The sequence below is a fragment of the Micromesistius poutassou genome (genome assembly GCF_964030765.1).
Source record: "Micromesistius poutassou genome assembly, chromosome: 5".
Classification (NCBI taxonomy): domain Eukaryota; kingdom Metazoa; phylum Chordata; class Actinopteri; order Gadiformes; family Gadidae; genus Micromesistius; species Micromesistius poutassou.
Window position 1 is genome coordinate 13,271,202 of NC_140275.1, and position 13,432 is coordinate 13,284,633.

Genomic DNA, 13,432 nt, shown 5'->3' on the forward strand with positions numbered 1-13,432 from the left:
TTGTAAATTTTTAACTGCTAACCTTCATTCAAACATTTAACAAATCAACACGATTGTATCTTCAACTGTTTCCAAACCGACTTTTGATATAATTTATACTTTTTGCAGAATCCCTGTTTAAATTAAATTTCATACCTGCGTCGTATATTTTCGGTCTCATTGACTTGCGCTAAGGCTAGAGCGTGAGGACGTTCTAGATCAGTGATTTTCAAACTGTGTCAGGTGGTCCGTGGAAAAGCAAACTAAAATATAAAATAATATTTTTCATAAAAAATATTTTTCATAAAAAATTAAAAATATGTATGTATGATATACAATTTTAATTAAATTGAAGGTATTGTGTGATTACTAAAATAGGCTAGTGCAAAGATTAGAACGTTCCAAAATATTTGGTCTAGTGGCTAGGAGGGAACCAGGATTTGATATTTGACTTTATCCAGTTCAGTTCAGTTCAGTTTGTTTGTGATTACTGTACATATTTAATACTCCATTATCATTGCTATGGATATAAGCCTGGTGTTCAAATTAACCTGATTACACCCTTGGGCGCTTTAAATAAATACATTAAATATGTGGCAGCTGTTGTACTGATGCAATGTTACTTTTAGTGCTAATATATGCCTATTAAGAGGTGTGGGTAATTCAGGTAGGACTGTGTGTAGACATATGTTATTATGTGTATTATAAGGTGGTCCGTGAAAATTCTTGATTATAAAAAGTGGTCCACACACACTCAAAGTTTGAAAACCCCTGTTCTATGCTAATAACAATGCTTAAATAATCATTTTCACGTCATGCTCAGTGTTGCCAGATTGGCAGATGGGAACCTGTCCAATAGTAATTAGGGGCAAGGGAGGGCAGTCAGATCTGTCCCTAAAATCTCTGCACCAGTCGTAAGGAGATTTGATTCATGATGTATTAGTCGAGTCGGTTATTGGTTGATTGGGCGGTTTTTAGTCTATAGTTGGGCTGGAAATTGCCTATCCGATCTGGCAACAAATGATATCTACAAAATGATATGATATGCCATATGAAAGATGAGACTCAAAGGAGTCCAACGGTATAAGCCTCACCATTTTGTGAGCTTATTTCAATTAACTAGATTTGAAGGACACCAGCTCAGCTATTTTTATTTTATCTAGAATGTATTCAAACTTGATCACATTAGCTATTTGTTTAACTCTTCACTTTATTTGCGTCCAACCATTTACATTGTTTACTCCATTTAGACTCTTGTTCAAATCCCTTCACTTGATTCAAGCCGTTTAACATTTCTTTATGTCTTAAACTATGTGGCTTTACGCACTCACCGCATTTTCTGCAGGAAATGCATTTTCTAGTTTGTACTGTAGGTGCCAAGACGCGTCTCCCTCGATCGCCTTACTAGGCTGGACACTACGTGGATCTCCGTGACCTGAAGCGTGTTGAAGAATGTGGCTTCTTAGTGAAGATCAGTGCGCGGCAGGCTTTGATCGTTCAGGGAATATTTGCAGAGAAGCAACAGCGGATGTCCCCCCATGGAGGCTGTACTTTACAAAGAAGAAAAGACTGGACCAAGTGTGTGTCTCGATGCTTCCCAATCTTTGTTCAAATTTGGCAGTGGAGCGAATACACACAGACTCTCCACAGAGGCTTGGCTCCCTGCAGAATACAACACACAGCCCCAACGGTGGATTAAAGGCATGACTCTCTGTTTACATAACAAAGACCAACGCCATCTGACTCCTCACTCATCTCTTCCGCTGAAGTCTCCTAATTACTTTCTCAGACTTTTTTTTAACGATTTCATGATGCGTGCAGAAGGGAAAACAAGCCTATATTCCTTTACAAGTGGATGATGATGATGAATTAACTGGATGAAGGAGCAGCCACAGAGCCACTGCCTCAGACGACTCTTCATGCCCACTGGCGTGCACCCTGCGGTGTGGCAGCCGTGTCTGGAGGACCTATCGGCAACATGTTCTTTGAGTAGAAGTGACTGTGCACCCCCTGTAGCTGAGGGTACATCAGGTACCTGGGGTTACATCAGTCCTCGTTCAACATCACATGGCAGGGCCGTGTACGAAATGAGATGTTGCACGGAAAGCTACGCTACTATCGACGTCGGGGTTGACGTAGGTAGGGTCGAGCATCTCGCGGGGGTCGAAAGGATGACATTCATAGATCAGCTAATGGAGGGATGGAGGTAGAGAGGGAGGGTGGGATGGAGGGAGGGACAGAGGGAGAGTAGGATGGAGGGGGGGAGGGAAAGTGGGAGGAAGGGACGGAGAGGGTGGGAGAGAGGGAGGGAGGGAGGGTGGGATGGAGGGAGGGAGGGAGGGAAAGAGGGAGGGTGGGACGGAGAGGGTGGGATGGAGGGAGGGAGAGAGGGAGGGAGGGAGGGAGGGAAGGAGGGTGGGATGGAGGGAGGGACGGACGGAGGGATGGAGGTAGAGAGGGAGGGAGGGACGGAGAGGGAGGGAGAGAGGGTGGGAGAGAGGGTGGGAGGGACGGAGGGAAGGAGGGAAAGAGGGAGGGAGGGAGAGAGGGAGGGAGGGACAGAGAGGGTGGGACGGAGGGAGGGAGGGCGGGAGGGCTGGGGGGCGGGCGGGCGGGTGCGAACACTCACTATGTTCATGAGCGTCAGGAGGTAGTTCTGCACGTGCTCCTTGCCGTGGAAGCGGACCACCGAGTCGTCCACGCCCAGGAGCACTTCGATGTTGTAGTCCTCCTCCCCGGCGTGGCGCCGGCTGCGGACTGTCTGGTTCACCTGCCTGGCCACGGTGTCCAGCGCACCCGGCACGTCCAGCTCTGTGGTGGGGGGGAGGAGGGACGTGGAAGGCTTGCATTAGAGGGGTGGGGTGGTGGAGGCCGGGCGGGGGGGGGGGGGGCAGATTGTGGGGGGTCACAGTCTCCGAGTGTTGAAAGTAGGTTATTAACAGCCAGCAGCGGCGCAGCGGATGCAATGTGTTTTTCCGTTGAGCCGCCGAGCCACAGCTTTTACAGTGTGTTGCTGTGTGTCCTGAATAGACAATCTTAAGGAGATGGAGATGGAGATGGATGGTGGGCAGACGGACAGAGAGATAGATCGATAGATAGACAGACAGACAGGCAGACAGACAGAGGATGGATGGATAGATTGATCGATAGACACACGGACAGGTAGAAAGAGATATATAGAGAGACAAAGATATAATCAGTGTATTTCAGCTGGAACGTATCTGGAAGTAAATGGGGAAAATATGAAGGTTATATAGTATGTATTGTTTACAAAATGTATTACATAGAAATCCGACGTCAGAAGTTGACATTTCTGACATTTCTCTTCATGCAATGAACAAAACTTTCCAACTTTCCAACATTCACAGGTCACGCTTTAGAATAAACAGCCTTGAAATATTTTATAAAGAATTGTATAAATGCTTCAATTAATAAGGCATAGCTAGTCCTCAACTGAGATGAGCCCACACAAGACTAACCCTTTCTAACTATCTCTATCTGAACTAATCAAGAATTGCAGCACTATTAAAAAGTGTTTTTCTTAGTATTATAAAAACATTGTTAATAGATGTAAATCAGTATGCTTATGCTTGGTAAATGATCTTATCAACCAATATCAATTTATCTTATTAATCAACTTTAACTGATAACTGAATAGCTTACTTATGAGCATTCATGTATGAACAACGGTTCATAACTGGTGAATTCAGTATTTACTAAAAGTTTATTCTGAAGTGCTACCCATTTATATTGTCTGTAAAACAAAGCGAGAGAGAAATCATACATTTGGTGAAGGCGCCAAATAATTTGGTCAGGACGCAAGATATATACACACAAGCACGCACACAGCCCCGCACACAAACACACACACACACACACACACACACACACACACACACACACACACACACACACACACTTCAGTCACTTCAACACTTCAGTCACGACACACACACACACACACACACATACAAACAGAAACTTGACCACAAAAACACACCAACACATACACACACACACACACACACGCACACATTCAGCGATGGCCAGAAGATTGCAGGCCACAAATGAGAGTGAGGGCCTCCATTTTCATGTCTCAAGTGACGCTGTGAGTAGAGAGAAAACAGCCAGTGATTGAGAAAGAGGAAGCAGCAGGCTAACATAAATAGGGGGAGAAATGGCCGTGCCCCAGACCCTACAGTGTTGGGATTGTGAAGCACATTCCTCCTCCACGCCACCCCCACCGTGACACAGGCATTCTTGTTGCGGAAGGCCGGGGTGACGCCCCCCCCCCCTTCACACACACACACACACACACACACACACACACACACACACACACACACACACACACACACACACACACACACACACAGACCTGTACACACACAGACACATACACACACACACACACACACATATAGAAAGGAACACACACATAAACACACAGAACTGAACGCGCGCAGACACACACCTCCAGAGTAAACAGGGCCCTCTGAGGTCCTCACTTCAAACGCAACAGGACTTCCCCTCAGTGCTGCCTTTTAACACGGCTAGTGTGTGTGTGTGTGTGTGCGCCCGTGCGTGTCCATGTTTGCGCCTGCAAGTGTGCAATGTGTGTGTTTGTGTATGTATATGCTGGTGATCATGTGGGTGGGTATGTGTGTTGGTGGGTTGGTCGGTGCGTCTATGTGCACGCGCGTGTGAGTGTGTGTGTGTGTGTGTGTGTGTGTGCGTGCGTGTGTGTGTGTGAGTGTGTCTGTGTATGTGTGTGCATGTGTGTGAGTTCGCGTGTGCGTCTGTGTGTGTGTGTGTGTCTATGTTCCAGGGGGGGCCGGCTGAGGGGTCCATCTACCCCGCCCTTGACCCGCGCCTCCCCGGGCCCCAGGGAGCCGCGCCAGGCAGCAGTAGTACGAGTAACCCCCCCTCCACCCACCCACCCACCCACGGCTGGGCCATGCAGCAACCACACGTGGCAAGGTGGCCAAGTGGCCGGCCGGAGGGCTGCCAAACCCCACCGCGGCCCACCACAGGCTAAAAATGGCAGGCAGGTAGACGTCAACCGCCTACACCCCTCACACACACACACACACACGCCGTCAGTCCCGAGTGGAAATGTACTGTGCATCCACTGTGACGGGTGGGGTGAGTATGTCTCGCACAAGGCTGCGACTCAAGCGTCCAGCGGCCGTATGAGGGAGCGTGCGCCGTCACAAACTGCATCGTCCAATGGAGTCAGAGTATGAGAGGGATGAGAGGTCTTTGATTTTATATTCAAAACGTTTTCGCTAGAGAGAGAGAGAGTGAGAGAGAGAGAGAGAGAGAGAGAGAGAGAGAGAGAGAGAGAGAGAGAGAGCGAGTGGGATGAAATTAAGATGATTGTCCAATTTTGGCCGATGTATACATTAAAAGATACGCTCTGAGGTATTGTTTCCCACCTTGTGTTAATATTTATTCTTGAATAAATATATTTTTTCTGGACACAGGACTCGATATTTTGATAGTTTGTTTACTCGGTGTGTTTGAAAAATGAGTAAGGTTAATGTAAATGTCTTTTCAAACTGGCCTTTTCCCTAGAAGCGGATACAATAAATAAAACAAGTTCATGTGGTCAAGAAAGGGTTAGGGTTTTGTATTGAAGGTCTAACCCAATACACTTCAATACAAAACAATGAAGGTTTTTTGTACTTTGCGGTGGCTCCAAGCCAAGGCATTGCATGCTGGGATGCTGCCGGCAACCAATTCAAATCCACCAAGTCCAATAAAACCACCTCTAGTGATGGCAGTGGACCCCTGGGACCATAAACATTTGAGTGCCCTATGAAGACAATTTTTTGAATCACTTCTACTTCTTCTCCCTGTGCCCTTCATCCCCTGTGGAGTTGGATGGCGTTGCCATGGTAAGGAGGAGTCGTGCGTGCTTCCAAGCATTCGCAGACACATACGCGCTCTACGTGAATCTCCTAGAACAAGACAAGAAGTGCTGTGAAGGCAAACACATAGCCCTCTCCCTTCGCCACTTCAAGGATTTACAAAATAGTCTAAAAAGTTCCTTGTGATGTCTCTCAAAAAATCCATTCATTGTCAATGTTACCCATGCAAGAAGACCACACTGAGCTATCAAAAATCATAGTTTTGTTTCCTGTGCCTAGAGTTTTGGGAAGTTTAATTAAGTAAACACATTTTCAAATGCGTTTAATTACGGAGGAGGCGTCTGTCTGTACTCAATTCCAGAAAAAAAAAATAATTCAATCTTAAATCAGTGGGTACATAATTTTATGAGTGGCAGGGGTCTTCAGAATAATCACTTCAAGACTTTCCCATCTGTTATCTCTGCAACGATTCAATTTGTAATATTCTGAAGCACCACTGGTCGAACCACCGGCACAACAACTAGTGTACGGTTGCAAATCAAATTATCTCTGGGTGATAAGGTATGAAAACCAAAGAGCAGAACCACTAATCATATCTCATTAAGGAACCCTGCACCATGTCCGATTAAATCCCAGAGCATTCACTTGTTCAGAGTCATTTCCTGGCTTGAAATAGAGGTTTCTCTTGCACTGATTTGACTCCAGGTCCCTCTGGGCGTCTGCTGAGAATACAACCACACATCAGTGACCCGCACTCACTGGGTCCTCCTACACACGCCTCGTCACACTACTGATAAGTGTGTGAGAGAGAGAGAGAGAGAGAGAGAGAGAGAGAGAGAGAGAGAGAGAGAGAGAGAGAGAGAGAGAGAGAGAGAGAGAGAGAGAGAGAGAGATGGACAGAGAGAGAGAGAAAGAGAGAGAGAGAAGGGGGAGAGACAGAGAGAGAGAGAGAGGAAGGGCTGATTTAACCAACAACGACAGTCCTTGTTTAGTGTGTGGAGTTTTAGCACAGAGCCGCAGCAGCAGCAGTATAACTGAAGCTCCATTCATGGCAGCAGCAGTGAAAACTAGTTTGGAAAGATATAGCCATTGTAAATTCTTATTGGAAAGTTTGATGTGTATCTTAGAGGTGACCTCAAAGGCGACCTCGTCTTTAATAGTCCGATCGTTGTGTCCGGGAAGTCGTGCGTGTGTCACAGCGGGATATTCCATTGGGAGGATGGGGCTGCCCAACAAGTGACACCAAAGTACAGCCTGGCTTCTACAAGGAAAAGCCTATAAGTTATACAATGTTTTTTTTGTGGGGGACTGACTGAGTCTTCTGTGTGCAATTTGCTGTGTTATGCTTTGCTTTCAACAAATCCTTATTATTTGTGTGATCACCCCTTTGTATATGCCACTGTCCAGTCATTTTCTTTTTTGAAGTATAGCACATTCTCGGCCGTTAGTCTGGAAGGGAACACAATACCAGGAATAAAACTAAATAAAGGAATAAAACTGAATAAAACTAAGTAAAATGCAAACGGTGGGCACAGCAGCTGTAATATCATACCACTCCCGTACCACTGTATTATATTAGTTACGGCATGATATATGTAAGGGATAATGTATAGAATGCCGGTCTCAAGGGGCTTATTTCCTGATAATGACCGGCGACGTTCTATACATTATCCCGCTTATTACACGGCTACTTGCCAAAACTAAAAAATAACTTTAAAAAAAGAAATTAGTCTTATATACTATAATATTTAACAATAAATAACCTCTTCGGCGAATAATTGTTAAATATTATAGTATATAAGGCTAATGGTAGCCTATATGTTGTGCCACATTGAATGTAGACGACATGACATGAACAGGCATGAAAAGTGAATTTGTATTTGTAGCCACTCTACAGCTCCAGTGTGCAACGGATTTCTTATTGTTCGCTCCATCTGTGCTTTGTTTTAATACAGTGTGCGATCACGCTTTTCCCCTAACTTACATTACATCCATCCAACCCATCTCCCTGATCGCCCCTCCTGTATCCCTGTGATTCCCAACGGAGGCCTGAGGCGTGCCTCCAACTGTGGGAAACACTGGTCTGGCTCATGGTAGATTTTGTAGAGAACGTTGATTATTATTTTTTTTAAATATATGAATGCAAGTATTGATCATGAGGCAATTATTTGCCTCTGGAATCCTTAGTGTAGTCAGCTTGACTCAAAATCAGTTTTTTTCTTTAAAGGGCTTTTTATGCCCAAAATGTCAATGTTATTTTAGGGGAAGCAAATTAATGGTACTGTCCTACAGGGGGCGCTATAGTGTATTTCCCTGTAGTTGTATCAACTACTCTGTTCTGTTTGGTTACGTTCATTTAAAAAAACAATGGCAGGCACCTGTAGACCGGTAGAAGTTCAAATTGAGTTCAGAAATCGGATCCAAGAATCTGATCCAAATATTTACAGATTGGCAATACATATTGAATCAGCACTCATCATTTTTTTATATCATATTGTGAGGTCCATGCTTATTCCCCCTGCTGATTGCATCAGAATTGAGTTATGTTTCCAATAAAAAAATGATTCCTCTGTAAATCAATAAATCAGAAACAGATGTAGTAGTACCCTTTAGATATGGATTGTGTAATTTCCATGGCTATATTTTTTAATATATTCATATTTCAAGCACACATTCTCTGTGTGCTTTTGGACCCAAAAAGCTCAGTGTATCTGCTTTCCAGCAGAAGAACAAATCATGTTCTTAATAGCCAACCATGCAGGAGATGAGTATGTTCATAGTCATCTATGTGACTATGTGCATACCACCGAACAAGTGGTATGGGTGGTATGTAATACCACCTGAACAGGCATGAATAATGTTTTGAGGGAGAATGAACTTGCACCGGTGGAGCCAGACGCTGGACTAAGATGTATAAAACTGTAGAAACGGAAGTCGTGCCTGTATTGTCACAAAGCAGACAACCTCCACGTCAAGCGTTCACCAGCAGACAATATAACCACTGATAGTGAGTTTGGCGAGAACACGATCAAGTATTGATAATGATCAGCTCGGCCTGAGTTCGCTTTTCTTTCTATCATGGTGGAACATATGATAAATATATTATAGTCACAGCTTCTGTGACAACGTAAGGAAATGCAAGTATAATCTTGGTGACCTCAGTTTGTCCACAGATATTTAGTCTGCAATTGTACTTTTGGGACCGAATTAGTCATATGCCAAGCTCATATCATAATAATAAGGAAAGGTATCTTCCTGCATCTATGTTTCAATAAAACACAACTCTTGTCACCTTTGAAAAATTATGATTCCGTACATCAGAGTCAACCCTATTAAAAATAAACATGATGTCTCATAAAGGTGCCGTTGTTGAATATACCAACAACAGATTTCAGAACATTGTGTCTTCTTAACATCAACGATGGCTAGTAGACGACCAACCATCATCCATCATGAGTTCACACTTAGCCAGCTACTCCACTGTCTTTCTTCACACTGTTGATGAAGTCTAAAGTACTGCAGCATAAACCAAATCAATTGCAGACCCTGCATCTGAACTGGGCGGTCAATCGTAGAGAAGGAGATTTTCCTGGAGCATAAAAGTTATAATGAAACTGAAAATCAGACATCAAGACAGATTGATGTGGGATGGGGAGGTTGGAGAGTTCACTTTGATGAATATATGCGATCAATAACTGCCCCAAGCAGCAGCAATCATTATGGAGATATATTTTTTATTATGCAAATTTCCAAGATGTTTAAAATTATATTTAGTGTTCGTGTTTTGGATTTTTCACTCTCACTTCAGATCAGCCTACCAGGGACTTAATTAAGATCAAGATCTAGACAGATTTTGAAGAAAATAAATATACGTAATGGCTCGTAATATGGACACGCAAAAAAAAGTTAATGAAAAGCAACTCCCAGGGTTCAAATGATCTTTTCATCTTTAAGGGGGTCTCTCTATCTCATAAAAAAAGTTGTAGCCTGGTAAGTAGGTATGGTAAGTAGCCTTACCATGCTCAAAAGTGCCGGTATTTGTAACCTCTTCTTTAAGTTCTACCTTAACATTTCACGTGTTTCCCGAAACGTTCTTTGCTACAAATCTCTTTCGTACGTTGTTTGTTGGTAAGGTTGGCCTGAAGCATTCGTAAAACCTTCTTACCTCTACCATAGTGATGTTTCAGCTCCTGACGCTAGTCTCTGCCACTGTACAGTAACCTTTAGAAATCCCCGTTGCACATGTTCATTCCAAGTTTGCATCCGTAGCCAATTGAGGCAAAATGAAACGGCATGTTTGAATTAATATTAATTATTATCTCGGCTGTTCTGATTTTTGGGCCGTGGGTACAGCAGGCAAGGTCAGCTAGACTCGCTTCCAATAATTTCAAAAACTCCCAACTTCAAAAACATGTTGTATTTATTTTACAATTAAAAAATGAACAAAACTGTCTTCTAAATTAAGGAAATGATACTGGGAAACGAATAAACCATTAAAAGCAACGAGTGAACTTAATAATCTATCAAAATACTTTTTTCAACCACCGCCTCTTTCCCTTGACATTTCATTTTCACCTGACATATGTGACAGATGTAATTAAGGCAACCTGGTCTCACAGGATTCCGTGAAATGAGCACGGGTGGCCTCCATAACTGACAGTGATATTTATCTTTTAGATGTAGCCTATTGGTAATTACTTCAAAAGCACATTTAACTAAAAGCAAGGTGACTTCTTCGAACTTGCGAGCTGTCAAATCGAATCCATAGTATGCAGTTTGCTCACATAGCCTAGTGGTGTGGTGGTGAAGTGCGTTCATGCTGCGTTCACGCTGCGTTCATGAGCATAGGCTACGGTCTACGTCCCGTATAGTAGCCTATATTTTAATTTAAGGTATTTTATGGTAAGAGACCGCACAGGGATGGATGATGAGCGTTGTTTAAGATTAAATTACAATGCCACATATGGCAGACACCTTCAGATATGAGAGACCCCCTCAGATTTTTGACTTTGTTGCCTTTATGGGAGCCAGTCCTCACTTTATGGGAGCTCGGCTCCCTCTGGCTCCCACGTAATTCGAATCACTGGCAACTGGAGGGGAGGGGCTGAGCCTGGAGTCTTTTCAGAAATGTAGTTTGTTAGCTTTATTTATAACTTAGGTAGGCTGCTTCCTCATTGATTGTGCTTTGGTAATTTAGTTTCAAAACCATCTTGAGAAGATTTGTGAAAGCGTTAAAGGTCCCATGGCATGAAATTTTCACTTTATGAGGTTTTATAACATTAATATGAGTTCCCCTAGCCTGCCTATGGTCCCCCAGTAGCTAAACATTGTGTTAGGTGTAAAACGAGCAGTTGGTATCTTGCTCCGCCTGAAAAAATGAATGCTCAAACGTGCAGATTTGGGATCTGGCCCCATATGTCGTCATATGGGGCCAGGTTACCTCCCCTTTCTCTGCTTGGCCCGCCCAGAGAATTTGGCCAGCCAATGAGACAATGAGCTAGGACCGTGCGAGCGCCACATGTGTGTGTGAATACACACACTGTAACGCAAGTGTTCTTTGTATTTTAGATAACCGTTCTGCTGTTGGTGTTATGGCGCATAACACGCAACACAATAACGCAAGCTTGCATAAAGCTCCCATTTGGTGAAAAGACTAGACTGCGTTGGGTTCTCTGAGGTCTCTGGTATTTCCACAACGAGATTCATAGTGGGGATTATCTCGGCTATGGTTGAGAGGGAATTGGGAACCGCGACATGGAGGAGAAAAAGATAGTTGCCCAGGATTGTCCGCCGGAGCCCCGCTGCCTGTTGGACACTGCCCGCTGAACGCTGCCCGTTGCCCGGTGCCCGGGGTTGTCTCCCGCAGGAGCCCCGCTACCGGCTCCGGCGGGCAGCGGGGCTCCGGCGGGAGACAACCCCGGGCACCAGGCAACGGGCAAGCGTTCAGCAACAATCGCGGGCAACAATCCCTTTCTCCTCCATTTCGCGGTTCAGTCTGTACTTAATATTGACGTGGAAGTGGAAGAACCAGAGGCGTCTGAGAACCCGACGCAGTCGTTTGAGATTCATAATATCATCCGGAGGCGCAAACAGCTTTTGACCATGATAATATATATTATATTATATAGATATCTAAATATAATATGATATTATTTAGATATACAGCTCCAGGACTCCCGCCGGAGCACCCGGAGTGTTCAGTGTTCCACTGTAAACACTAGCGCATGGTACCGTGGCCGCAAGCTGCTCAGGGCCACACCCCCACCCTCCACCTTGTAGTGGCTGTAACTCTGCACCAAGGCTGAATTTCTCGAACGTCTTCAAGTACTGTATTAGGGGCCCACTAACACCTATATTAAAGCATCCATAAAATAGCATTCCATGGGACCTTTAAGGAGCTTGGGTTTGAGGCTTGTTAAACATAAAACGGCAGCTAAATTTGTGAAGAAGAATATTTCTATGTTGGCTGAAGGAGCACTGCTCTGACCTACGCAAAACAAACACCAGCAGTGGATCAGTGGCCCATGAGCTAGTGATTGCAGGCTGTTGTCACATGAAGGAGGTTTATTTTGGCCAACATGTCAAGAGTTTTAAGCCTAGGCAAATGTTCTATAGTTGGGTGTTGCTGTTTGTTGGGTCAGTGGGCAAGCACCTCATACCAGCCTGAAGTTGGCCCGCTGGCACTTTGGTCAGCACTGCTGCCTCACAGCGACAAGGTCCTGGGTGAAAATCCCAGGGGGGGGGTGCCCGTTCTGTGAGTTTGTATGTTCTCCCCTTGTTTACTTGGCTGTCCTCCCACACTTGCTGACAGACATGTTGAATTATTCTGACTGTGCCCTTAAGCAAGGAAGTAGCAAAGTAGAGTTGAAGTCGGTCACGGGGAGCTGTCTAGTGCTTCTTTGCTGCCTTCAAAGTTGAGTCAATTAAGTTAAAAAGTGAACACTCTGTGCGCCTAAATCCTCCTCGGGCTCAGCTCTGCCGGCTTGCAGTCCAGGTGGGCGTGGCCATGTCGCAGTCGAGTTGGCAACACGTTTGTTGTTAAGAACAGTTTCAGGCAAACACAGAACGAGCGGTGCTATACACATGTTGTTGTTGAGTGTGTTTCTGATATGCTTCTGCCTTGGAGACTATTTGTCTGTGAGTATTGTGTGCAAATAATTATCAAACAGCTGTATTTCTGAGATTTCTAAAATAATATATGTGTTTTGGGCTGTTACTGTCCACGGTAACTTTGTGATACTTTTTAAAATGGCAAGATTACATTTTGTTGTGTAGTAGTACTTGAAATGAGACATAAAGATTCTTCTTCTTAATACATGAATGAAATGATGTAATTAGAATATAGAACCTGGAGAAATAGAAAGCACATTGAAAGTTTCCAGCAGGGGGTTCATCATCCTCAGACTTGCAGATCTAATGATATTGTATCTCAGGCCTACACCAGCAGCACCTTGAGCTGATTCAACTCAAGTCTTATCCTATTATGTTTTCCCTTTTTGTGACTCATTGACCATGGCTATCCAAGGCCCAGAGGCAGTGTCACATTCCAGAATAGAGCCCAGGCCATCGCAAAAAATGTC

General features: G+C 44.3%; 1 protein-coding gene across 2 annotated transcripts in view; it reads right to left on the bottom strand.

Annotated features, from left to right (window-relative positions):
* The window catches only part of adamts3 (ADAM metallopeptidase with thrombospondin type 1 motif, 3), a 90,314-nt gene that overhangs the window by 51,025 nt on the left and 25,857 nt on the right, over window positions 1–13,432 (bottom strand). For both annotated transcript variants that reach the window (XM_084468522.1, XM_084468521.1), the window contains exon 5: window positions 2,609–2,790. In XM_084468522.1, the coding sequence (XP_084324648.1) occupies window positions 2,609–2,790 (182 nt within the window). The remainder of the gene's footprint in view (window positions 1–2,608; window positions 2,791–13,432) is intronic.